Source organism: Hippocampus bargibanti, linkage group LG13, assembly GCF_051943395.1.
Source record: "Hippocampus bargibanti isolate YZ-2025 linkage group LG13, ASM5194339v1, whole genome shotgun sequence".
In the NCBI taxonomy this organism is placed as follows: Eukaryota; Metazoa; Chordata; class Actinopteri; order Syngnathiformes; family Syngnathidae; genus Hippocampus; species Hippocampus bargibanti.
Window position 1 is genome coordinate 8,109,847 of NC_142746.1, and position 25,733 is coordinate 8,135,579.

The window sequence follows — 25,733 nt, forward strand, 5'->3', positions numbered from 1 at the left end:
CCAAACAAGCACAGCAAAATGCATTGACGTGATGGAAGGACTGCCACAATGTGTCCTTTTTTTTCGGTCAGGGGCGTTCCTTCAGTGACGTCACGTACGGACTGGTCATCAACTCAAAAACAAGACTTCCGGAATATTCAGCGCGAGTCTTAAACCCTAAAATATAGCTATATGCGGTGGAATCTTATTAAAATACGCTCAGTAGAAGTTATTTGAAGCCATTTTACAAATTATGGACACAACTTGTCCGGAGACGTCGGTTGTCCTTTAAAGCTACATGGGTTTAAACATATATGATGGTGCAACACATGTAGAAAGATAATATAAAACAACACTCATAGGAATATATTCTTTATCCTTGACTAAAACAAAAAGACAAATATTGCAGCATCTTACAGGAATGGTAGAAGAAGTCATACCTGTCTTTAAGTTTGCATGAACAAATTACAATGCCTCCATTATGACCAAGACAGGCACGAACAAAACGCCACAATGAATTGAATTGCAGCATTAAATCATTGCATGCAAACTCTTTTCGAAATGCACAATATTGTACAGTGATATTTTACTTTTATTCCACGTACAAAAAATATTTAGGTATGCAGTGGTATAATTTCGAAAGTAGCGGTCCCACTGTACATTATTTGGGTTCCATTTCAGTATAGGCACAGAATGCCAGAAACACATATCCCAAGGTACCAATGTATCCACTTCCAATTTCAGAGTCCACTTTTTGCTTGGCTGGCTGAGTCCACCTTCCATTCACCTGTGAAGTGCACTTTCTTCCGGCTCCCTCCTGTGTTTGTTTGTCCTTTTTTGACTCACAGGTCAGTCTCGTGGCTAGAGCCAATGTTGACCTTGGTGTTACCATCCCTGCCACAGAAGCCGTACTCCATAAACAGGAAAGACCCTGCGTCTGGTGTTAAAAGCCCCCCTCCCCACCATTGGACTGTGGAACTTACAAAGTGTAAATAAGAATGATTGTGTCGCCTGCTTTGGCTGCGCCATTGTCCTTAGGTTACCTTAAGCAAGTCTGAATGGCTCACTGCAATGCTTTAAAATCAATAATTTTGTTTGGGGAAAGCGACAACAGCATAGGAAAATGTGGAACTGGTTGACCTTTGATTTTCCGGGTTGGAGGATTCATATCAAATTTTCTTGAACTTTCTCAAGGTCATTCAAAATATTTGTCCGCAAGATAGATTGTTTTCAAAGTAAAATGTTTTGTTATCCCCTCCCCGCTTTCTTGAAGTAAACAAAATGCTGCTTAGGTACGTTTTCCATTTCCCCAAGTACCACAATAAGGTCCTCATAAATAAAACATGGTCTCTTCTGAAATGAGTCACCCACCGACTGCCGCAGAGGGAAAAAAGTGAAACTTTGAATAAACTTCAGTGGTAATACAGTGATGTGACTGGCAAATCGTTGCAATGTTGGCTCGCGAAAAGACGTGATTGAGTCAATCAGGAAGTCCGTTTATGAAGACGTCATGTGTTATGATGACGCTCTGAAACAACAGCGAGTTGCGAGGAATTTTATTTAGTTGGGAGCACCGTGTGCCACTGAGCAAAGTGCTGAGCGGACAATTTTAATCGAAGCCAGCGGAGAGGAGCCTCTTGAAAAGGCACCGAGGTGCTCGCCGGCTTCCTTGAGTAGACACAGACAGACTGTTCCAGGTTAACTGGTTTTCTTAATGTCGCCACGCTGGCCAACTTTTCTTTCAGGGGGTGAAAGTCAAGCAGGGCCCGGTGAAAGACTTCATCGCCCATTAGTGGAAAAAAGGGGTGTTGGAGAATGTGCGGTGGGGGGGGGGGGTTAAATGGCTCTCCTGCGAGCAAGCAGTTAAAGCAGAGCGGGATAAAGGGGCCTTTCCACACACACTTGCTCAGACAGATTAGCGAGGTCACGCTCGTCTCGAGGACGGAAAATGTTTGTCCGTGCGCAGGAGAGCACTCCAAACTCAGCGTTGTTACCGTTACGTGTGTCTAAACAGGGCAGGGAAAACCGACAGGCTGTAGGACAAATACGGCCCCCGCGAGACCTTTTGGAACACGATGACCTGAATGTTGTGAAAAAGCTCAGAGGAACAGTTCTGAAAAGAGTACGAAAACAATGAACACAACTACGCTCTGGCGTATTCTATCATTTTGTGGGGAAATTAAGACAAAAAGAAAAAAACAGCTTGTGCTTTATGATAATTCAATGGGCATAACGATGTACATTATGGTGTGCACACAGTTTTTATTGACATATTACGCATCGATAGCGTAATAAAAACACAAAAGATGGGCTCAGCTAAGTTGTCGACCATTTTTCCAGAGGATAACGAATAGGCCTGTGAGTGTCGTATGATCTATACTTACGTTGCTGAAGGTCTTTAAAAAGTTGAGAATTACATCAACAGTCTTTTGCAAGCCAGTCTATGGTTTTGTATTCCTTGTGAGCATTTAGCTAGCACACTTGGGTGAGAAACTTAATATGGCTTAGTTCAACACATGACATGAAACTGTAATTGTTTGTCGTTCCTAGAATGGCTATGCCATATAAATACATACATATATATACATACATACATACATACATACATACATACATACATACATACATACATACATACATACATACATACATACATACATACATACATACATACATACATGCATGCATACATACATACATACATACATACATACTAATAATAATAATAATAATAATAATAATAATAATAATAATAATAATAATAATATATACTGACTGCTTATGATAAAAATGTTATTGAAATAAAATAAATAAATAGTAGAATAAACGAATAAATACAAAAATAAGGGAATAAACAAATACATGAAATTTCCCCATTGTGGGACGAATAAAGGTATTCTGATTCTGATGAATAAGAATTACATGAATAAATAAATAAATAAATTCTTAAATAAAATTAACCCAAAAATAATTTGCCAAATAAATAAACACATAAACAGAAATAAATGGATATTAAGTAAATAAATAAAGACACATTGTTACAGTCTTAATGTTTAGCCATGCCTTTCATTTTTGCATTTTTGAAAGTTATTTTACTGTTGTTTTAAAGCAAGTTGCCGCCCTCCTTGCACGGAAATAAATTCTTCCACCTTCTGAACACTTTGAGCGTGAGGAAAACATGCGCGTAATTACAAGTGCATTGCTCCATTGCCAGAGCCCATGCCCGGATTGCATTGCAGCCAAGAAGTAAATGTTACATGCTCAGTTAGCAAGTGAAACCAAGCAGGCAGATGTGTCTCCAGCCTCAGTAGACACTCAGCGGTCTCTGATGCTGCCTGCCCGTGTGTGTGACAGACTTCGTGGCCAAGTCCGCTGCTCAGTCGCCAAGTTGCTTAGCAGGTATGTGCGTGAGAAACACAGAAAGGCATGTCGGAATGTAGAGGGGGAACATGTACATGCTTCCCAAGCTGAAACTGACTGAAATGTCTTTTTTTTTATAAGTGGCTGACGGTTGGTTAGGAGTATTGTTTCAAATCACAATGTTCAATAGCCCATCAATGCCATCGTGATGTCACAGGTGTAAAAAGTGAATGAAAAATCCACATAAGGCTTTACTTAAAAATAAATATATAAATTAAATTCACTCATTCACTGCAAAGACGTGCAAAAAAATGTGTCCACTACAGTGCCAAGGTTTTTGTTATTGTCACTGAAATTCCAGGACCCACAGAATATTGAGCTTTAGGACTACATAAATATTCAACAAAGCGTTGGAAACCTCAGACTATCTTCTTTTATCACAAAAAAGGAGTTAATTCCTAAGGTGTATGGATCTGAAGTAATATGAGGTGCAAGTGGGGGCGGCTGTACAAAAGGAAACTGCTGCCCCCTTGTGGAAGGTTAAAAAACATAGTCAGAGGTCTCAAAAGCACTGTATCGGCACGCCCTGCAAGAAAAACAAAAACCCTAAAAAATTTGGGAATGGCACTCCAAGTTATATTTTCTATTCACGAATAAATTTGGGGATGGCAGTGAATGCGTGAAATCATTTCTGAATTGAATTTTTGCTTCCTGTGTTGGCCTACAGAATCGCAACATGTTTTTGTGGTTCGTATTTTATTTTATTTTAGCCAATTTATAGAGAAGAATCAGTGGGACCCTTGAGTGCCCCCAAAGAGTGGATACAACTTCTTGTTGATACCCACAATGTACCAAAATGCGATTCCTGTTTTTTATGGTCAGTGTACGCAAAGTGAAAGAGAACCAGCGGCATGTTACCTCTCAGGCTTGAGAACACAATAGCCCTTCTTCTGAGGGTATGTAACCGAAGACCCCTCATAAAGTCTCTGCCCACAAATAAAGAGCCGTGCTGGGCTCGTGTTTCGACAACAATGGCTGCTATTATGCAATTCATGCTCTGGTTTGAAGAAGGCCATCAAATGTCACAGAGCAACAAGTGCACAGCGGACCGATACAGACGCGGCATGCTGTACAAACTGAATTCAGATGCATCATAAGATTATTTGTACTGCACTGCGTCTAACATGGTAACACATAAAGATAACATAAAGATGAACAGTCATTCCATTGATAGAACCAGAATAATGTGACACTTTCTCATTCCACTCAATGCACTTTGCTGCTTATTCTGGTGTAGGCAGTCTGGCCACCTGGGGGCAGTATAAAGGCCAGTTGATACCATCTTAACACTCGCTTTCTTCCCCTGGATGCGAGCCTATCATATTGCAGCAGAGCATTTCCTGCCTGGAACTCCAGCGGGATCCATATAGTTGCACAGGATCCAAAAATACAATTTAGAACTGTGCGCACTTGAGTGGTAGAGAACTCCATTTGTTCGTAATCATTTAGGCCTCTGGGGAGCTTGCTGGCGAGCAGATTATTTGAATCAGAGGTGTTGAAGTAGAGAGACACCAAAAACACGCAGAATATGATTCTCAAGAAACAAATAGAAATGTTCGTACCCTTGTCACTAGCAAAAGTGAGATGACCAAACCCCATAAAACAAGTGAATCAAGATTGCTCGTTATCCAAGCACTTGGGCATCGTCATTTCACTTTCAAATGACAGAAAGTGGCAAAATGGCCGCCTGCCTCAGTTGAGGGAAAAACATGGGGGGGATTTCACAGCCTAATTCATATTCCACAAACACAATATGAGTCAGAATACTGTCACAGAATATAATATGGTAAAAAAATACTTGACTTCCTGGTTAGAGGATTATGACCAGTTAGAGGCTAATCACTGCCAATGTTAGCATTAGCCTTAAAGGACAACCGACATCTCCGGACAAGTTGTGTCCATAATTTGTAAAAAGGCTTCAAATGACTTTTACTGAGTGTATTTTACAAATACTCCACCGCATATAGATATATTTTACGTTTTAAGACTTGCGCTGAATATTCAGGAAGTCTTGTTTTTGAGTTGGTGACGAGTCCTCACCCTCCGTCACTGAAGGAACACCCCTGACTGAGAAAGGACATACCTTGCATTACCTCAATGCATTTTGCGGTACCTTGTTTGGTCTGAAAACTTCATGTTGATCCGTGTTGATGGCGAAATTAGAAGAAAAACACATAAATAACGCAATGGTGAATCGTTGTATGTTACACCGAGACAACTCTTGGATATTCATTCCAGGGCATTCAGGGTATGTATAATGTAGAACACATTAAAAAAAGACTCGATTGTGGTGAACTCAGTCACGTAAAGGGGCGGCACACTGCACAATACTTTAAAATAGCTTTCCCTTCAAACATTAGTCCGTATTGTGTCAATAGTTTACAAGCAAGCAATAACTATGGGAGCTTTTCTTTACACATTTCAGGCCTCCCCGTTGCTGAAGGTTGTGACCCCACCTTTGAGTTTTCCCGGGGCTGTTGGGTTAATGAAGTAACAACAAACTGGGCCTGCGGCTAATTTGGAGTGGCACTTCCTGAACCCCACCCCCCACCTCCACCCTCCACCTCCCCTCCTTGTCTCCACGAAGACGTATTTCATTTTCTCTTATCTCTGCCTCAGTCATGTGGCTTTCCGCATGGACGCCTATGTCTCTCTCAGTTGCTAGACTAATGGAAACTTTGTTAATGTCATTAACCTGCCGACCAGGACACGTACCAAACATGTTTAACCTTCCCAGTGCAGGTTGATGCCATCGCAGCTGCAGCAAGTGTCCACACACTGTAACATCATATAGAAGTGTAACACAACCAATTCAGTCAAACAAGGGCAATGTGTCGTTTTTACCCACCCAAACATTTAGCCACATCTATGAAGTAGTCCAATCTGTTGCGTGATGCAAGGTATTCAACTACCCCTCCTCCCCTTTGGGGGGTCCATTGCGCATAAAGTTGGTTTATTTACCTTTGTGATGGTAGTTGTCAATGGATAGTAGCAATGGTCGACTTAGCGTAATGGTACTGGGAGAGCTAAGTCACACAATCGCACACCTCGTTCGTGTTTTTCCATTCTCTCCTTCTCTTGCTCGACCATAATTTTCTTTTGTGTCCTCTTCGGTTTAACACTAGCCTGTGGTGGGGTCTTTTTCGGTCCCATAATAGCAAAAGTACTCCACTTGATAACAAACCACGGGGTGATGAAAATTAGTCCGCCAGCCACCGTGATTTCCTTCTTCTGCTTGATCATAATTGTCTTTTTTGTCTTCTTGGGCTTAACACCAGCTTATGGTCCCAAAATAGAAAAAGTACTCCAAGTCTGCACTCAAGGAAAGATGGTGACGAAAACTAGTCCGTCAGCCACAATGGCGCTGCTCGACCCTGTGGTTTGGTTCGTCCGTCGAAAACCAGTTTGTATGCCAAGATTATATTCTCGCAAATTTAATGTTCGTAAGGCGAAAAGTTCGGGAGCTAAAGCGTTCGTAAGCATGAAACATGTACATGAAAACCAGTGGTGGGCCGGGTATGTCACTCCTAGGCCTTCAGTAGTGCTACGTCTGAAACAATCCGCAGCTGTTACTGGAAAAACAAAGTGTTAGACTATCTTCCTTCATCAGGAAAAAGAATACTTAATTCCTAAATTAATGAGTCTGAAGTTATATGAGCTTGAAATGAGGGCGGCTGTCCAAAATACAATGCAATACATACATAATGGGTTATATCACACTTTAACAACAGTTGAAGCTGGTACAAGGCGCTAACATGGAAAAAGGGACATGCTGCCCCCTTGTGGAAAAGAACAAATACTGTCAGAGGCCATGTCCAGAGCTTTATTGGCACCCTAGCATGAAAAAACAAAACCCGAGCAAATTTGGGAATGGCGCTCTACGTCATACTTTCAATTCACGAATAAATTCGAGAATGGCTTTGAATGAGTTAATAATAACTCATGGATTCATGGATGCTGATGTGGGGATACCGGAGGGAGTGGGGCAATCAGGCCAGTCGTTAGTCAGGAATGTAAGAACAATCGGTGGGGCCGCAGGGAGTGGTCCTCTGCTCCCCCCAACCTGAGAGTAGGGACCTATCATAGCAGTGTCCGGCGCCACTATGTTTGGACGTTAGGGATATACATATAAGGCCGATACTACCAGTAAGACTTTAGTTCGCTGAAGAAGCATCTTGGATAAGAAGCAAAACGTCCGACACCGTCAAAAAAAGTACAGATGACAGCTGAAGAAACCTTTTCATCAATAATTCATGGAAAAATATAATTAACATCAGTGTGTGATTGAGATATTTTAGGCCAGTTGAGAAGGCCTTGCAGACCCTGACGGCCCACCACTGAACAAAAACTAGTGCAGCCGATGAAGAATTTTCACCTTGTTGACTAGAGTCGACTGAAACCATGGAGTGCTGATATTGAAAAAAATAATTCTAGTGAAAATCCACCCCCCACTCCTTCCGCCATTGACCAAAAATAAATGAATAAATAACTTGTATTTTAACATTTTGGCAAAATTCAATTCCCATATTTACGGAGCTGTCACACCCTCAGTAAAATAAATGTGCAGTTTTGCTGTAGTCATAACAATAACATGCAGAACAGTCGTGGATGTTGTGTTTTTGAGGCGGCCCCCGTTCAGTCAATCTCCCCCCTTTTTTTTTAAGGGTGGGGGGTATTTTATGGACGACTTCGGATGTTCCACTGTATCTCTGTTATTTCCTTTCCAATCAGCGTCACTCGAGTGAGCGGGCCCTTTCTACATGACAGCACGCTCACTTCCACCATGCACATTCAAACAATGGCAATGTCAAAAGACTGCTTAATGACTAATCAGGTGGCTGGGATTCATTCCTCATTCAAAGCCCCCCAACCGCCCAACCCCACCCCCTCCCCACACTTATTCACACATTCCAGCCGCTCTATGAATGGACAGTCTCAGCCCTGCGTGGCATATACTTTCATTCATAAAGAAGAAAACAGGAGAAGGGGGAGAGGCTGCAAGGTCGTGGGTTGAGGGGGTGAAGAAAAAAAAGGATGAGTAACCCAGGGGACATTATTTTCTTTTGTGCGGCACTCAGCTTATGGGGCCAAATGCCAGCAGGCTTACTCGCACACTGTCTGTCTGTGTGTGTCCCTCTTTCCTTTGCACACGGTAATTAGGAGGATCTTAATTGAGAAGGGGTTTATTAGTGTCTGAGGAAGGCTTTAAACGTCACTTTAATTAAGGGAGATTCGGCAGACAGCTTGTGTGGCGATGTCACCCGTTTTATAAAATCCTTGTTTGGCCACAACAAGGAAAATACAAGTGGGGACTTTAGAAGGGAGGCAAGTGGTGAGGGGAGAGAAAGAGGGAGGGAGATCAAGTGAGGAAGGGGGGGCTTTCCATGGGGAGGCTGTCTAGACCTACGGTCAGACTCCAAAAAGTTAGTCTGACCCTGGGTGAAGCATCCAGATGACGGCATTATCTGCGAGGAAATTGTGCGTGTGCAACGTGTGTGCAAAGAGGAAGCGAATGGGCCCAACAAAGCGCCTCGCGAGCTTTAAAGTCTTTCATTCAAAAGATAACCTGCCTCAAAACATTCCAAAAAAGGGGATGCGGGAGGATTAATTTATTCTCAGCATATCCTAGGGCCACTCATGCAGGATACAAAATCAGAGATTATTTCCTGCTTGGTTAACCAGCATCCGGCCGGTCGCTCGCACAAAGCCACTCTAATGTTACTATTAGTTATGCTCCTCTGGTGGCCAAAAGATTGATCCCAGACACTTGGAATCCAATAAATGTGTACATGAATGGTCGAGGGAGATAACGGGTTTCCCGCAGATGGCGAGAATGGGCGATCTGCGTTAAAACATGATTGAAAAAGCACGGACGATATTAGAGGCGACTTTCTGCTTTGGTCTCTTGATGGAAGATCACTAACGCCTATGGGAGGGGAAAATATAGAATGTGATGCAATGAAACGGAATTTTTTTTGTTTCATAAAAAAAAATAGCATTCTGGTGTTTTGTCGACTAAAAACACACACTGATGACATAATAGGAAAAAAACTGTCTTCTTGGTGTACAGAAGTCCTTAGCGCACCAACGGGCCAATTTCTCAGTAAGTACGATTTGGGAGTCTTCGGAGAGGGTCAAGCCACATGTTTGTGGGGATTGTTATGAGGGCAAAACCAATATGGATTTATTTCGAAGATAGTCACAGAATCTGGTTATTGGCATTGTAAAATTCTAACAATTACCATATGGTTTATAAAATGGATGATAAATAAATTCCTTGGGGGGGGAGTATAGGGCTTACATGGAAAATTATATGAATTGCAAGTGGAAGCATTGACAACTTTACATTTTTTTATACTTGTTTAGGATTGGATTAGCTTTTATTTGTCTCGCAGTGGATACATTTACATTTCACAGCAGCAAAGTGATGAAAGAGGAAAGGAAAGGAAGAACTAGAAAAAACTAAATACAGTACTTACCTTTACAACAAACTACATGTGTTGCCTCTCCCTTTGTGTTCTGACATCCATTACTTAGTAGGGTATTACACCATTATGCTGTTCGTTAGACCGGCTTCGGCCCATTATAAGTGAGCGTCAAGCTAGTGTAGAGAATGCGGTTTTGATTGCATTGTGTAATTCACTGCATTTGATGTTTACTTTGACACTGAACTTCAACTTGGAGTATTATATGGACCGGTTGAATCTTTTTTTTATATAATTCTACATGTAAAGTGAATTAACTAACTGCCGCCTTACAGCAATGTCATCTCAAGTATCAACTCTATAGTCAAAACCAAATATCCCGCCACGATCAGCTCGTAACGTGAAAACTTCAAGTTAGTTCAGTGGTTGCCCGCCCCGCACCCCACCCCCGACATAAAGACAAACATGACCCCCTCCCTCATCTTCTTCAGTAAGACAGCACACAAGTGAAAGAGAAGAGTACCTCTCAATGACCACAAAACAACATGTACTCACTCATAAAAGCCAAGTGTTGTCACAGACATCATGGGGCTATAAACGTAGTCTTCCACAATAACCGCAGCTGCCGGGAGCCTGCGTTGGGAATCTGATAATGGGCCTGAGGGGAAACGACAACGTGCTCAGGGAGCAGGGGATTGTCTGAGAGACAGATAAGAAGTCGCAGGGATGGGTTATCAGCTAGTTTATGGGGTGTCGCTATACTGTGAAAACACTCACCTGTTGGGGCAGATAAAAATAAATAAATAATGAAAAAAATCCATACTGTAGAATAACATATCCAATGCTGTCATGCTACGCAAAGTCATTGAAATACTGTATATTTTACACGTTTGGGAATGTTGGAAGCATTTGAATGACAAATGATATTAAATTATCAAGATGTAATCAGAAGTGAGGAGTTAAAAAAAGAAAAATCATAGAGCATCAATTTAGGGGTCGCTATTATCAGTTGTAATGCAGCAATATTTTTTAAAATCAGGTGATTTGAAAATGTTTTGATCAAATGAAAAGACTACGTACATTATGTGAAAACCAAGGTAAGTATTTATTGTTCGTTATTTTAATAAAGCTGTGACTTTCATGGATAGGCCCCCAGAAAATGAAAAACTACTGAACAGTGAGTTTTGCACAGCATTTATAAGTGTGTTTTTCTTTTCTGTTAGTTAGTTAGTTAGTTAGTTAGTTAGTTAGTTAGTTAGTTAGTTAGTTAGTTAGTTAGTTAGTTAGTTAGTTAGTTAGTTAGTTAGTTGTGTGGCAGGATGTGAAGCCTAGATATGTAGCTAGTTATTTAGTTAGTTATTTAGCTCGCTACTTAGCTAGCTATTTAGCCAGTAAGCTAGCTAATAAGTTGGATAACTATATGGTTAGTTAGTTGGGCAGAAATTTTTACACCATGTGTGTTATTTGTATTATTTTTTGCACACGATTAGTCAATTTTAAATATTCAACAAATTTTAAGAACAAATAATCCCCATGTGAGTTTGAAGTGTCACAACATGAAATTTTTTTTTATTTTGATTTTTTTAGACTAGTAATTGAATTTAATGATGATAGATACCTTTGAATAAGCCTGTTTGGTTAAAAGTGGAGAGCTGTAATGCTTCGGTGCGGAAGGAAGCGAGGATTGCACCTCACCATTGACCATGTGCTTGACCTTGTACTTTGATGGCATTTAAGAATTTTAAAAACCTGATGAAAAACGTTCACTCACTTAGATCAGCGTAAGACTTTTATAATAAAAATACTAATACATTTTGAGCCTGAAAAAATAATCCTTGACATTCTTGTTGATGGTAGCCGACGTTGAAGCGACTTGGAATACACCCAGCCTGATAGACCAGATGGAGTGAATTCGACTTTGGGGTTTGCCACCGTGATGCTGAGGACGGTTGAGTGCATGCTTCCGTGAGCTCATGTGTGTGTGTGTGTGTGTGTTTTGGCAAGAAACGACTGCGAGCAGGCCCTTGACTAAGATAAATGGCATCAAAGCGGGGAGAACACAGAGGTGATGTGCCCTGTGGCGTTTACAAAAGAGGTGCTGTGAAAACACTTCCTGCGGAAGCGCCAAACGCCGAGCCATTTTCGAGACAAAAACAACTCTTTTACAAATATCAAATTCGCATTTTCAGCATTCCATTCATTGGTGTTAAGAGTGGGCTAAAATCGCTTGGGCCACGTCAATTGTTTCAGATACAAAAGCACACATTGTAAATTTCAATTTTCCACTCGCTTTCCCTATCGGATAACAACTGCATTCTTCATGAATAATTTATGTTTTTTTTTGTTATCATCTCCAGGCAGCTTGTCCAAACCCGTACCGGGGATAGAGCTCCAAACTAAATTTTCAATTTATTGTTTGCCGTGTTAGTAAACTGTGATGAAATAACAGCACTCCGTGATGTACGGCGTGTAACATTTCCCCGTCATTATAAAACAGGATGGAAAATGGGTCTCCCACACGCAGAAATGATCAAAAACAAATGACAACGTATGAGGCCGCAAACGTCTGACAGCCCCTTTTGCACAACAGATGTTTTTACAGAGGGGTGTCTTCTCTCCGCTGAGCAGTCTCACACATGAGACACCCCCCTAAAAGCTGCAGATAAACGTCCAGAAAAATCAACATGTAAATTTGTAACTGCCACATTTCAGACTGGCATTTGGGTGTCTGTAGGGGGGGTCATCTAAATTATAGACTTTTTACATGAATGTGAATTTCAATCCAATCAAAAAAAAACATTGTTATGGTGCGTTATGGTGAAAAGATAAGTCTCTATTGATCCGGGTTGTGTGCAAAGGCTGCACTATTGACAGGAAGACAGAAGATGTCGGAGGGGGCCATATTTCATACATTTGGTCTGTTCATTCAATCACAATGAAAGGGCTGCTGTTGTTGTTTTTTTTCCTTGCCTGTATATAATAACACGTGTGCTCTTTATTTCCCTCAGATCAATGGGAACGTGGGGGAGTGGGGGGGGGGGGCAAAGATGGATGCGGTGGACAGGTTAACCTATCGACTGTGCGGGCACACGTGGACCGAGACAAAGTGGTACGACCCGTTTCCTGACACGACGCGAACAGAGTTGTACACAGAGTCGGCTCACTTATAATATCCGCTGGAGGCGTCTCAAGACCCTTCAGCCCCCCCGCCCACGATTGGGATGGTAGTCGTTTACTATGATCTATAAGGGTTGGAGGGCAACAATGAATGGACATATTAAAATGGGCACCATTCATCCTATTAGGAAAATATCGTATGAATACTGTATTAAACAAAGTTTTCATATCAGAAGTGAAAAAAAACTGAACAATCAACAATATACGTCACAATCTACATAATATTCCATGGGAAGAAAAATGTTACAGTAGTTAATGTTTCTATATATATATATATATATATATATATATATATATATATATATATATATATATATATATATATATATATATATATATACAGTTTAATCACAATGTTAAAGAAAAGTCACTCGGCTATGAGAATGGAGATGCGGCTTTAAAATGTTACAATAAAAATGTAAACATTCAAAACGTTGCACAGAATGTTATTTAAACACCTTTACAATGTTACAAAAAATATAAAATGATATAAAAGTCATAATGTCACCTTATAAAAGCATAAAATTCCAAGCAAAGTATTAGTAGCTTCAAGACGGTCTTGACTTTTTGTAACATTGTAATTATTACAAAATGAAGGCAGAACAGTGTGAGAAATGAGAATAAAGTCTGGATAAATCTAAAAATAGTAAAAGATAAAGTTGCAGCGTTACGAGAATGTTACATTTCTCTTTTGAACATCAAGTAGGGTGGCCCATTAAGGTCAAACTGCTTTTTAAAATTGTTGAAAAATCTGTTTTCACAAGACCCCATTCAGTTAAATTTTTCAATTTATGTATTCAATTTAAAACAAATGTCCACACCACCGTGTTAATTGGCAACGAGCCGACCGGAGACACTACATCCTGAAAAAAGGAGTCCGAAGGCAGACGGGGAGACAGGCTCGGCCCACGTCGGTACCCGGATCTGGATCTTTTCGACCTTGTACCAACGCAAAGTGCCAGCGAATCTCTCGTCCTCTTAAATCTAAACCCGTCAACTTCTTCAAAGTCAAAAACGAATGCCTAACTTTGACTCAACATGGGTAACGAACAGTTTTTCATCGCTGCACAATAAGCATTTAAAACGGCTTTGAAAATGAATCAAAGGAGATTCTGATTAAAGACGGCGCTGTGATTAAGAAGGAAATCTGGCATTGTGAAAGTTCCGATTAATTAAACCGTTCTGTGCTTGAATTCACACTGTAAATGCCCCCTTTATGACGCTCCCAGACAGCTACACTAAGTGAAATTTGCTTTTGAAACAAACTTGCCCGCAAATAATGTGCTGATAGGATCTCTGGCGCGTGGGCGTTTCAGCAGAAACTATCGAATGATTCCGAGCCATTATATTGCGGATGCAATGCTACACCGTTGCCTTGGAAAATACAATAAAAATCTAAATATGAAGTCACTGTAGCTGAACTGCAAATTGTATGTTAATAGAATAATACAGCTGCGGCAGACGGCTCGGAAGCGTTATTGTCTAAAAGTTGGCTAAAGGGTAATTAATTTGGCTCATTCAATGTTTTGTTGATGAGAATTGTAATTTATCTTCTTTTTTCTCCTCTCTCACTCAGACATCCGTGCAGGCGACCCCAAACCCTCACCCCACACGCCCACCCAGTCCTCATTCTCTGAATATAAATGTAGGTGGTGTGCTACGCGTACAAAATTCACAGAAGGAGAACCCGGCTCAAGATTGTTGAATGACATGCTTTGTTATGCTACGAGGCAGAAAAGCTGCACAACAGTAAAAACGCAGCATGAGCACACGGTATGACTTCAGTTTGTATGTGACACATGACGCCCAGATTTATTTGAAATGTTTACTTCAGTGTGTGTGTGTGTGTGTGTGTGTGTGTGTGTGTGTGTGTGTGTGTGTGTGTGTGTGTGTGTGTGTGTGTGTGTGTGTGTGTGTGTGTGTGTGTGTGTGTGTGTGTGTGTGTGTGTGTGTGTGTTTGGCATTAAACAATAGATCAGTGGCACTTGGATTGGATTGGATTGGATTGGATTGGATTGGATTGGATTGGATTGGATTTGCCTTTATTAGTCTCGCAGTGGAGAAATTTACATTTCACTTAGAACCAGCATTTGACTTACCCTTGTAACTCACACGTGCGTACTCCATTTGAACATGTGAATGGAGGTTAAAGGAATAGATAAATAAAATGAAATACCATAAGTATATATAAGACACAAAAACAAAAGAAAAAAGCAGAAACTACTGTACATCATTTGACAGTGTTCAAACATAGCATAGTCAAAACTTTTTTTTGTTTGTGACATATCAACAGTTTATTCACGTATAATAGTTTTCGCCAATTATATAATCTTAGCCAAATGCTCATACATACATAGCTGTTTAATTTTTATGTTTAGGATGTTTTGTGACCTTGTTAGTGCACATCCGTGTGAAGCAATAAAATCTTAAATTAAACTATATATATATATATATATATATATATATATATATATATATATATATATATATATATATATATATATATATATATATATATATATCTTTGAACAGTAGCCCAAATTGAACTGAATAGTGCCTCTTTATTGACGATGATACTAGTGCAGTGTGTTCGACCGGAAACAAATTCCTTGTGTGTTCTACATACTTGGCAATAAAGATGATTCTGATTCTGATATATTATATCGATATTCTCGGCAGTCAGGAAAAATGTCGATATAACCATACTATCGATATATCCGTCCTGCGCCGAACTGCATTAAGGGGGGGGGGGGGCAACACGTAAATGGGGGATCTTTGTTATGGCATGTCATTTTATCATTGGGTTCATGGATTGCGTATCTAACATGGTTTTTGTACAGTAGTGAAGTGAAAAATAAAGTTGTGCATAAAATAAAAACGTCTACACTTTTTCAATGACTATTTCCTTTCAAAAATGAAACCAATGCTAAATCCTCACGTTCTATTCACACGAAGCCACGAACGCCAGCATGTACAATCATATGAAAAACAGTAATTGTTGCAAGCGATAAAGATATCTGAATGCTACACAATTAAATACAGTACATGCATGAAAAACCAAAACTGCAACATATACAGTACATTACTTACGTAGATGAAGTGAGAAGCGTGTAGCGCCCAAAAGCCGCCATTAGATGGCATCCAAGCGCCAGACTGAACTGAAGAAACGGAGGTGGCCATCCGAGCTTGCCGTTTTGTGCCTCTTTTTTGGGGGGGGTGAGAGATGTTCCCCCAATGTTGCCTCAAAATGGCACATATAATTCTTTAATCGATTGCAAACATGTATGCCATTGTTGAAGACTGTAGAAAATGTCGCCTGCTACACACTATATATATATATATATATATATATATATATATATATATATATATATATATATATATATATATATATATATATATATATATATATATATATATATATATATATATATATATATACAATCAATGTAGAGTACAATAAAATTTTGAATCGGCAAACATTTTGGGGAGTGGGAAATTCGACTACAAAATATATCGACATCATTGATGGCTCTCTAAGGAGGTTTCAAAAAAGCCCCACGTGAATGTGCTCCAGTTGTTGTTATTAATAACTCCATGCTGCCATCTTATGTATGTTGGCTTCCATTGCGCTGCCTTATTTTCCTTTCGCTTTCCTGCGCTTTCGGCTTTTCCCTTCAGGGGTCGCCACAGCGACTTGGTGTCCTCCATCAACCCTGTTCTATGCATTCACTTCTCTCACACCAGCTACCTTCGTGTTCTCTTTGACAACATCCAGAAACCTCCTCTTTGGTCTTCCTCTTGGTCTCCTGCCTGGCAATTCAAGGCTAAGCATCTTTCTTCCGGTATAGTCACTCTGTCTCCTCTGGACATGTCTAACTATCTCAGTCTGGCCTCTCTGACTTTCTCTCCAAAGCCACTAATATGAGTTGTCCCTCTAATACACTCCTTACTGATTCGATTGTATAAGGAGAGTGGCCAAATACAGGCTGGCCTCGATGAACAGTAGCTTTGAAGGGTTTATTTGCAGAGTATTCCTGACACACATGATTTTCAGACAATGGCTGCTTGATCACGAAGTGTGTCCAACCCATGGACACACAACATATTTATTTCATCAGAAGGGCAGCATCGAGACTGTGATGCAACATCAATGCAGCATTCTCCCAAACAATTCTTAGCTGTTATCAGTCTTTCTCCACAGTCTCCAGTAAGCAGTATATCAAGGTTAACACATGGCTCCAAGACTGCACTTGGTTCACTCTGCATATAAGAATGTTATACAGGCTAAAATAAATATGGCGGAAAGCACACATCATTATTACTTTCATGACATATTACTGACAAAAGCAAAATACCAAGGCAAAGGCTTTACTCGACAAAATGTAATCAGAAATAATACTTCACTGTCCAACCTGGTCACTCCCAAAGAAAACCTCAAAATCTTCATCTCTACTACCTCCAGGACCACTTCCTGCCTTTTCTTCAGCGCCTCCAGTCCAAATAGCAAGGCTGGTCTCGTCATGACACTTTCTATTTCAGCCAATAATATGGCTCTCATTTTGATTTTATTTTTTCACTCACTGGAACTGATTGCAAGTGAACATTGTAGGACTCCCGTACTTAGATTAGATGAGTATTTATTTGTTTCACAGTGGAGAAATGTACATTTCACAGCAGCAAAAACAAAATACAGGAGCTGCTGTAAAGACAGCCACTCTCGCGGCGCCATCTTGAAGTCAAAAACAAAACAAAAAATATACATATTGATTGACGTGATCTAATTGTCTTATAATGCATGCATGTTTTTTAATTGAATGATGAAGCACAAACACCGATGCTGAATATCATCTCGCCTAACTGAGAATATTGATTAAAAAAAACAAAAAAATATTGCATATTGTGCATATTCAATTTTCTGGATCACATAAAAACACATATGAAGCGAGAGGTGAGGCACACAGAATTCTGGTTGTGGCAAGCAGACTCTTTTCAGTGACGCTAAGTAATACACAACAGCCTTTTAAATAAATAAGAAATGAGTCTACCCGTGTCTATTGAACAGTTACTATACTATACTGTTAATCTACTATATATTTCTCATTGAAATACCACAACAAGCAAGAGGAGAGCAAGAAGACAACAGAATTAGTAATTAATAGGCACGTGTCCACGTGAATGACAACGCAGTCGAGGGTAACTGAGAGCAGGGGTTGGTGACATCGCAGATGTTGCCTCAGATAACACCGGCGATCAAGTATGTATGGGGAACTTGTAAACGACGTTACTCTCTGCCCATATGGGGTGCTTGGTTGATGACGGTCACGCCATACAACACTGGGGTTGTGAAATGTCGCTATGAGAAAAATTTTGGTCGGTGAAGAAGACACTCAATTACTTCAGTAATGACAAAGATATTGGAATGCTTTTTAGAATAATATTCACTTAAACTATTCGTTTAGCACAAGTAAGATGATGTTTTGAACGTCAAAAATACTTCACACCAACAATTGCGCTCGATTGTTCTAAAGTTAGAGTTTATGTTGGTGAAGACTAATGACATGACATCGAGCATTTTTTTTCCACAGAAAAGAAAACAACATCGAGAAAATCTGAAGTATTTGGGGAGGTAATTCTAATAATTGTAATTATTTAAATGGGTATGAGAAGAGAGGTGGGCATGCAATTTGGTGAACATTGATCAGGGTTTTCATACTTTAAGCTTGTTCTCGACAGAGACCACTTACCTGTACGGGGAAGAAGAGGGTTGATGTGCATAAAATTCAAAATATTGTGACGATTGTTCAAATACTTTCAGGTGTTTAAGTGGGAATGAGCAGAAATTTGGACGTTCGTTTTTGTCATTCACAGCAAAAAATAAGCTGCCTTTGTGATTACTTGCATTGAATCGCCATCAAGGTCTAAAGAAAATCTCAACTTGGGGCAGGGATAGAAACTCCAGGACGCTATTGACTCGTATGGGAATGCATGGGAATTGTTTAAAATTGTGACGGAACATATTTTCCTCGAAACATGACAATATACAGAAGCGCTCCTCTTTTTCTGATTTTATAAAAACTACGGAAACACGTCACAACACTCACGTCTATTGTGCACTGAACAGAGCTGTTTACAATGTTAGAAAATGACGTCCTAATGTTGTGAATGGCAAATGAGCTTCTACAAGAACAGCACTGACAGTCACTTTGACTCAACCTTTCTGCACTGATCTTTTTCTCAGGAATACAATTGAGGCAACCTGGGAGCCCTTCATGTCCTCACACTTTCTGTCACGGTACGTAAACTCGTCGTTTTGTACAGCAAGCCGAAGATGGTCGCTTCGATTAGCCTGTTAGCTGTTAGCAATTGAGCTAACTCAGGCCAGTATGACAGCTCTATAACAAAAAAGAAACTCAAAAGTTCTTCTCCGTCTAGTGTGACGTTTTACATTAAGATTATGGTTGACGTTGCCGAGTGAGTAGAGATTGAGAATATCCATTCGTTGTGTTGTCGATATTCAGTGAAATGACACAGGAGATTAGCTTGAGTTAGCAATGATGTATCGGAAACTGTACAAGTCAAAAAGTCAATGAAATGTTTTGTAACGTGTTCATGTAAGTGTCCCCTATTTGGTCTGATGACTGGGTGGTTGTGCTTGGTACGGGGTCAGCCGAATCACTCCCACATATTTTTGTCTGTGAATTTCCCATTGTACAGTTAGAAAACTACCATGGACCTCCACAAAATCATCCACGGTGCGTTGCACGAATTCTTACAGACATATATCCCCGATGCAGATCTCAGGTAAGCTTTTCTGACGTTTTATTTCTCTTGGGTAGGCGATTGCAGTTGCTTCAGAGTCATATCCCTTGACTGTTTAAGGTCCCTCCCAACTCCAAACACCTTATTCAAACCATCAGCTCATCAAGGATCCTGGTCATTTAAAGGACAACCGACGTCTCCGGACAAGTTGTGTCCATAATTTGTAAAATGGCTTCAAATGACGTCTACTGAGCATATTTTACAAAGATTCCACCGCATATACCTATATTTTACGTTTTAAGACTCGCGCTGAATATTGGATTGGATTGGATTGGATTGGATTTGCCTTTATTAGTCTCACAGTGGAGAAATTTACATTTCACAGCAGCAAAGTTATGAAAGAAATGAAAGTAGAAAAGCAAAATACATGAGCATATTCAGGAAGTCTTGTTTTTGAGTTGGTGACGAGTCCGTACGTGACGTCACTAAAGGACCGCCCCTGACCGTAAAAAAGACGCATTGTAGCGATCCTTCCATCACGTCAATGTATTTTGCTGTACTTGTTTGGTCTGGGGACCTCATGTTGCACCCAAAAGCCACCAGAAGAGGGCGTCCAAGGTCCATATAAGGAATTTATCAGCATGTGGAAACTGAGGTGGCCACAGGAGGTCGCCATTTTGTGCCTCTTTTTCGGTGAGAAATTTCCCCTCAATGTTGTCTCATAATGGCACGGAATAAATTTAATCGATTGCAAACATGTATGGTTTGCTCTTAAGAACTATTTGAATCATATTCATCACTGGATGTGTAACAAGAAAGCATATTCTCCGAATCTGAAGCCATTGTTTTGATTCTCAAGCAATGCAAGACGTGTTGGCGTGACGTCATGAACTGGGGGCGGGACTTTCTGAAAATGCCCAATTCGCAGCTCAATTTTGTGGCAGATTTTTATTGGTGTTTTGCACTTGACTAAAAATATCATACTGCATGTTTTGGGTATTTTAGATGCTATAAAACGTTTTTCTGATGTCAGTTAAAAAAAAAGTGCCGTCGGTTGTCCTTTAAATCAAGTGTGTAAGGAGAGAGATCTCAAACAGACAGGATATTGCTCTTATAGAACCATACTTCCCCATCCATGCTTTATATGAATCGTGCGCAAGTTGTCTGTCCTCCATAGTAAATCTTCTGTATACACTCAGCACACTGGACGATGTCATCCTCTCCTACATCACCGGAGTCCTGGAAGATCTTGGTTCCCAGCAAAGTGTGGAGGAGAACTTTGATGTGGAGGTCTTTGCCGAAATGCTAGAAGCCTACATTCCAGGATTTGCAGAAATTGATAGGTCAGAACAACACTTTAGACAGCAGCTATCACTCTGGTCCTCGAGGGCTTCAGGGTTATGATTGGGCTCCTGCACATCTTGCTGATGAGATTTTTTTTTTGTTAAAAAAAGCTGCTGATAAGATGTCCAATCTTGTAACAGCTGTCCCTGAAATGGTGAAGTGACCCAAAACATGTTAATCCATGAAACATCTCAATTAATTGGATGATCCTTCAGTTACCATAAATTTGATCTGCCAATTATCAGAATCGACTTCGGTTTCAACAACTCCAAATCAGTTGGGCCCTAGTCAGCCGGTGTCCTAATTTTATATGTAAGCTAATGCAGTTTTGTCAGAACGTTACAGAATCACTATAAGGGCTGCAGATGCAATAGGATCAAATAATTCATCATTTTATCAGAAGATAACATTTTGATATAATAAACAACAACATTTCCACATCTGGTCCTGATATCATGATTGACAACTAGCGGTCGCTGTTGTCATTTTGCAGACTTTAATATCTATAGAATTGAGTGTTTTTATGCACGTGCGTGGGCGCGCGCGTGTGTGTAGCTTTAAAATGCATGGCCGCCGTCCTTGGTGAGTGACATGGGTGTCAGTGAATTAAGCGTGTTGGCCCTGTGAGCCCAGGTTAGTGGCTGTCTGTTAGCCCCTATGCATTTCTAATGCCTGGTGGTGGTTAATAAAACTTATTATGATGTGTGTATTTTCCGACCATGTGTTCAATAACACACCTGAGAGCAGACGGGCAAATGCGCCTCTCTTTGACCACTTGCGTAACAACATTCTAAATTGTCATCCATTCCTTGTGTTGTGGTACATTTATTCACTCTGAAGACATTCCAGTTCCAGTGGCTTAAATTGCATCTCCTGTTGTTACTGCGTCATGTTTTTATGTTGCAGCGTCAGAGTATGTGAAATGATGTTCAGTCTGGCATCCACATTAGCTACAGCTCGCACCTCAGGTAATTCTTCTGCGCCTTTTTTTGCCGATGCGGTTAGGTGATTGACACTTAGCAAGTTAATGTGTTCCTTTCTAGTGAACGAAGAAAATAATGTGGCAAAGCCGGAAAGCGTCTCATTGAAAATCGCCTCTCACCGGTCAAGTGAAGCACCACCTGGCGGGGAAATGCAGTGCCTACAAACACTGCCAGAGGGCGCCACAGCCCAGGTGAGAGCACATCTCGAACGTCATAATAGCAAAAATCGGTGGCAGTAATATGGAAGGAAATGACGCTGAATTGAATTTGTTGAAATATAGAATGTCAGACTTCAAGTTGCATTAATTGAGATTGAGAAATGTGGAAGGAGGGGAGGTTAAGTATGTCAAGTTTTCCAGGCCCCAGTGTCCGAATTGGAAAGCCAAGAGCAGCATTTGCTGGAAATGTTTCCCAAGTGCAGTCTGTCCGAGGCCCGTAGTGCTCTATCTATTGCCAAAGGAGACATGGAGGAAGCCGTGCGCCTCATCATCGAGGGTGACGTCCAACTCAGCCCTACTCCGCTCAACGTGAGCGTCTCTATTTTGCATCACTTGTCAGTCACTTTTGTCAAATTTCAAAAAGAAATACTAATTTCTGTGGCCTCAGGTGAATCAAGGGAAGAATATCTCCACGTTGGCGGATCAGAAACTGAAAGAAAGCATCCTTGAGAAGTAAGTGACTAAGTAAAGGTACTTTCTGCGGTTGAATTGATGATTTGCATTGAATAATGTTTTATGTCATATCTTTCAATAAATGGCTTGTGATGTGTAGTTATTAATTTCGGTCAAATACTCCAAATGCTTACGCTACAAAAATGCAGCTGCGAATAAATGCTTCGTTGAGTCTTTTGACGAGGTAGCACAATATTTAAAAAAAAAACTGAAAGAAATATGATTATAACAAGGCAATTGTGCAAATAATGGCTTGTGCTCACTCTAATGTAAATGAAAACGCCACTTCAAGCGCCTTACGCTCAATAAATGTTGGGTATTCCCTGCGTTTGAGTTGCTCATTTTATGTGTACAAAACTACAAACGCTACCCTATAAAAGTCCTTAGACTCTCTTCTTTCATCAGAAAAAAAAGAGTTAATTCCTCAGTTATATGTTTCTGGAGTTATCTGTGCTTGAAGTGGGGTCGGCTGTCCAAAATACAATGCAATACATACATATTGGTTTATATAGCGCTTTAACAGCGGAAGCTGTAACACAGCGCTACCATGGACAAAAAGCAAATGCTGTCCCCTTGTGGGAGAGAAAAACATTGCCAGAGGTCTGACCAGCGCTTTATCGTCACCCCTGCAAGAAAAACCAAAACGCGGACAAATTCCGGAATGGCGCTCCACGTCAATATTTTTAATTAATTTGGGAATAGCAGCGAATGTGTTAATTCACAAACAAAAGCCTCCTTTTTTACAAGCGCCTTTCTTCCGCCTAATCAACACCTGGTACGATCCGTTGATGATTTTACTTGCACCAATCACCTTCGTCCTAATAAGAACCGGGCAATTTCACTCACAGAAATAAACGTCTACACCTACGTCAACACCAAACTGTGAATCCAAATAAAGGCCTCCTCTTATACACGCCTCACCTCCAATAAGTCCTCGGTACTCTGCATAGCGTGGTAAATTTACTCACTGGGCCTGCTAACTTTACACATTTGACTGGCCACTTTTTGCTTCATCATGTAGCTCGACGTGAAGATAAAAAAGGGGGGGTTGTTGTTTTTACAGGTACATGCTGGTCGACAACGAAGAGGACAAGAAAACACATCGACCCGTCGCTCCCAAAGAGGTACCGAATCCATCCACCTATCAACCGTCCGCAAATGCTTGATCCGAGTTCATGCGCGTTCTGTTTTTCAACGGGGGTGGGAGCAGGCTCCCAAAAAGTTGGTTCGCTACCATGGCAACCAGGTGGTGAGCACCAAAGGGGAACGCTATCAGGTGGTGAAGAAGAACGAGGGGGACGACATGAAGAAGACGTACGTCAACCTCAAGCCGGCTCGCAAATATCGATTTCATTGACAGCGCGGCGGCCATTTGCACTGATCTGTTGATTCATTTTGGATTTTATTTATTCACAATTTAATTGATATTTTTTTGTGTTCTGCGAATATTGTGAGCTTTTTCAATACTATTACCATATGTAGTGGTTTCCTGTTACATTTCATTTGAGTTTTGGTTGGAGTTTACTTTTTATATTTTTATTCTTGCGTATTTTGGAAAACCCATCACCTTTTTTTTAATAGTCCTTAACTTTTTGGGACTGTTGAAATGAAGCAACAGTTGTTCCATTGCCTATTTGTGACTCGCTAATTGATTACCCGCTATTAATTTGACCCTGCATCAAAGCCCTGTATGAATAAAAGTTGTATTTTGGTGCCATTTTGTGGCATCTCTATCAACTTATAGATCATTTATGGGGAGGGGGCGCTTAGAACAATTTGTGACGTTTTAGTGGCGCACGCCATATTTTCTTAATTCAACTGCCTTTACTGTACATAAGACATCACTGACATATTTTGTTTTCTTTTATTTTTTTTTTTTTTGCTCTGCCAGCGAATCAGGAGACTGGTTTCTGGTTTGCACTGTGGTTTCACTCGAGATAAACTAATGCATCATTACACATATTCAGCAGTATCTCAAATGAGTATATTTATTGTTTGATTAACTTTTCTATGACTGCACCAATACATGGATAATAGATTCAAATCTGTATAAGCTAAACGTGTCTGTATCATTTCAAATAAGACATGAAAAACAAAGAATTAATATTGGTGCCTGATGAAAAACACATCGGCGGGAATCGGGGTTTTTATCTAAAAAACAATTCAGATAAATAGAAAGCCACAAAATTAGTGGCATTTTGTGGCTTATGGTTTTTCAGACAATAAGATGGATCAAAAGTAACAAAGACAGCAAGAAGTTATTTACAGCGGTGCCTTGAGATAATTGTTGAATAAATTCCAAGATAAAGAAGCATCTTTCAACATTGAAGTTCTATTTTTTTAAATGAGTCCACTTGCATTTTATAAAATAGACATGCTTCCCTGCTTTTTCCAAATATATATATATATTCTTCTTTGCCATCAGTTGTTTTTAAATAATTCTATGACCATAACCATTATCTGTCAATGTGCTGCCTCACCGTTTGCGTTCAAATACCCATTCTAACAATGCTTTGGGGTTGCTACATTATCATGGTTGTTGGTTTTCGCATTGTCATCACGTTATCATTAAGCTGGTGGACTTAAAGTAATTTTTGGTCACTTGTACCTCAAGGCACCACTGAAATTGTGTGAAAAGTGTGTGTGTGTTGTGAAAACATTCAGGATATAACTTGTTAATCTTTGACTACAATATTTTTTTTAACATTTAGCGTGAGCTGTTTCAACACTGGTCAATTTTGTTTCTAGTGGATATTCTTTATTTCTGAATTAATAGCAGCGTTGGTGTCGTTGACTGATATTTTGATTGGTTTTACTGTAATGTGTGCAGTGGCTATTGGTTGAACTTGTAACGCCTCCTTGCTTTCATGAAAATGCACAATTTATAGTAAAGACTAATTTTGTAGACAATCATGTTTCACTTGTTTCATTTCTCCTGAAATAAAAATAGTAAAAAAAAGCATACAGTTATC

The 25,733-nt window shown here is 40.1% G+C and overlaps 1 protein-coding gene across 1 annotated transcript; it reads left to right on the plus strand.

The window, feature by feature from the left end:
- Window positions 1–19,103: 19,103 nt before the first annotated feature.
- Window positions 19,104–25,671, plus strand: cuedc2 (CUE domain containing 2). Its single transcript, XM_089012006.1, has 9 exons — window positions 19,104–19,296; window positions 19,719–19,805; window positions 20,963–21,106; window positions 22,014–22,075; window positions 22,151–22,281; window positions 22,450–22,617; window positions 22,697–22,761; window positions 23,825–23,885; window positions 23,972–25,671. The coding sequence occupies exons 2-9, from the start codon at window positions 19,732–19,734 to the stop codon at window positions 24,116–24,118; spliced, it is 852 nt and encodes a 283-aa protein (XP_088868132.1). The 5' UTR covers window positions 19,104–19,296; window positions 19,719–19,731; the 3' UTR covers window positions 24,119–25,671.
- Window positions 25,672–25,733: the final 62 nt, after the last annotated feature.

Excerpts from the sequence above, each read along its gene's own strand:
- cuedc2 (XM_089012006.1), top strand. The coding sequence starts at position 19,732 with ATGGACCTCCACAAAATCATCCACGGTGCGTTGCACGAATTCTTACAG. Across the intron at positions 21,107-22,013 it reads GGATTTGCAGAAATTGATAG|CGTCAGAGTATGTGAAATGA; the intron begins GTCAGAACAACA and ends TTTATGTTGCAG. Across the intron at positions 22,076-22,150 it reads AGCTACAGCTCGCACCTCAG|TGAACGAAGAAAATAATGTG; the intron begins GTAATTCTTCTG and ends GTTCCTTTCTAG.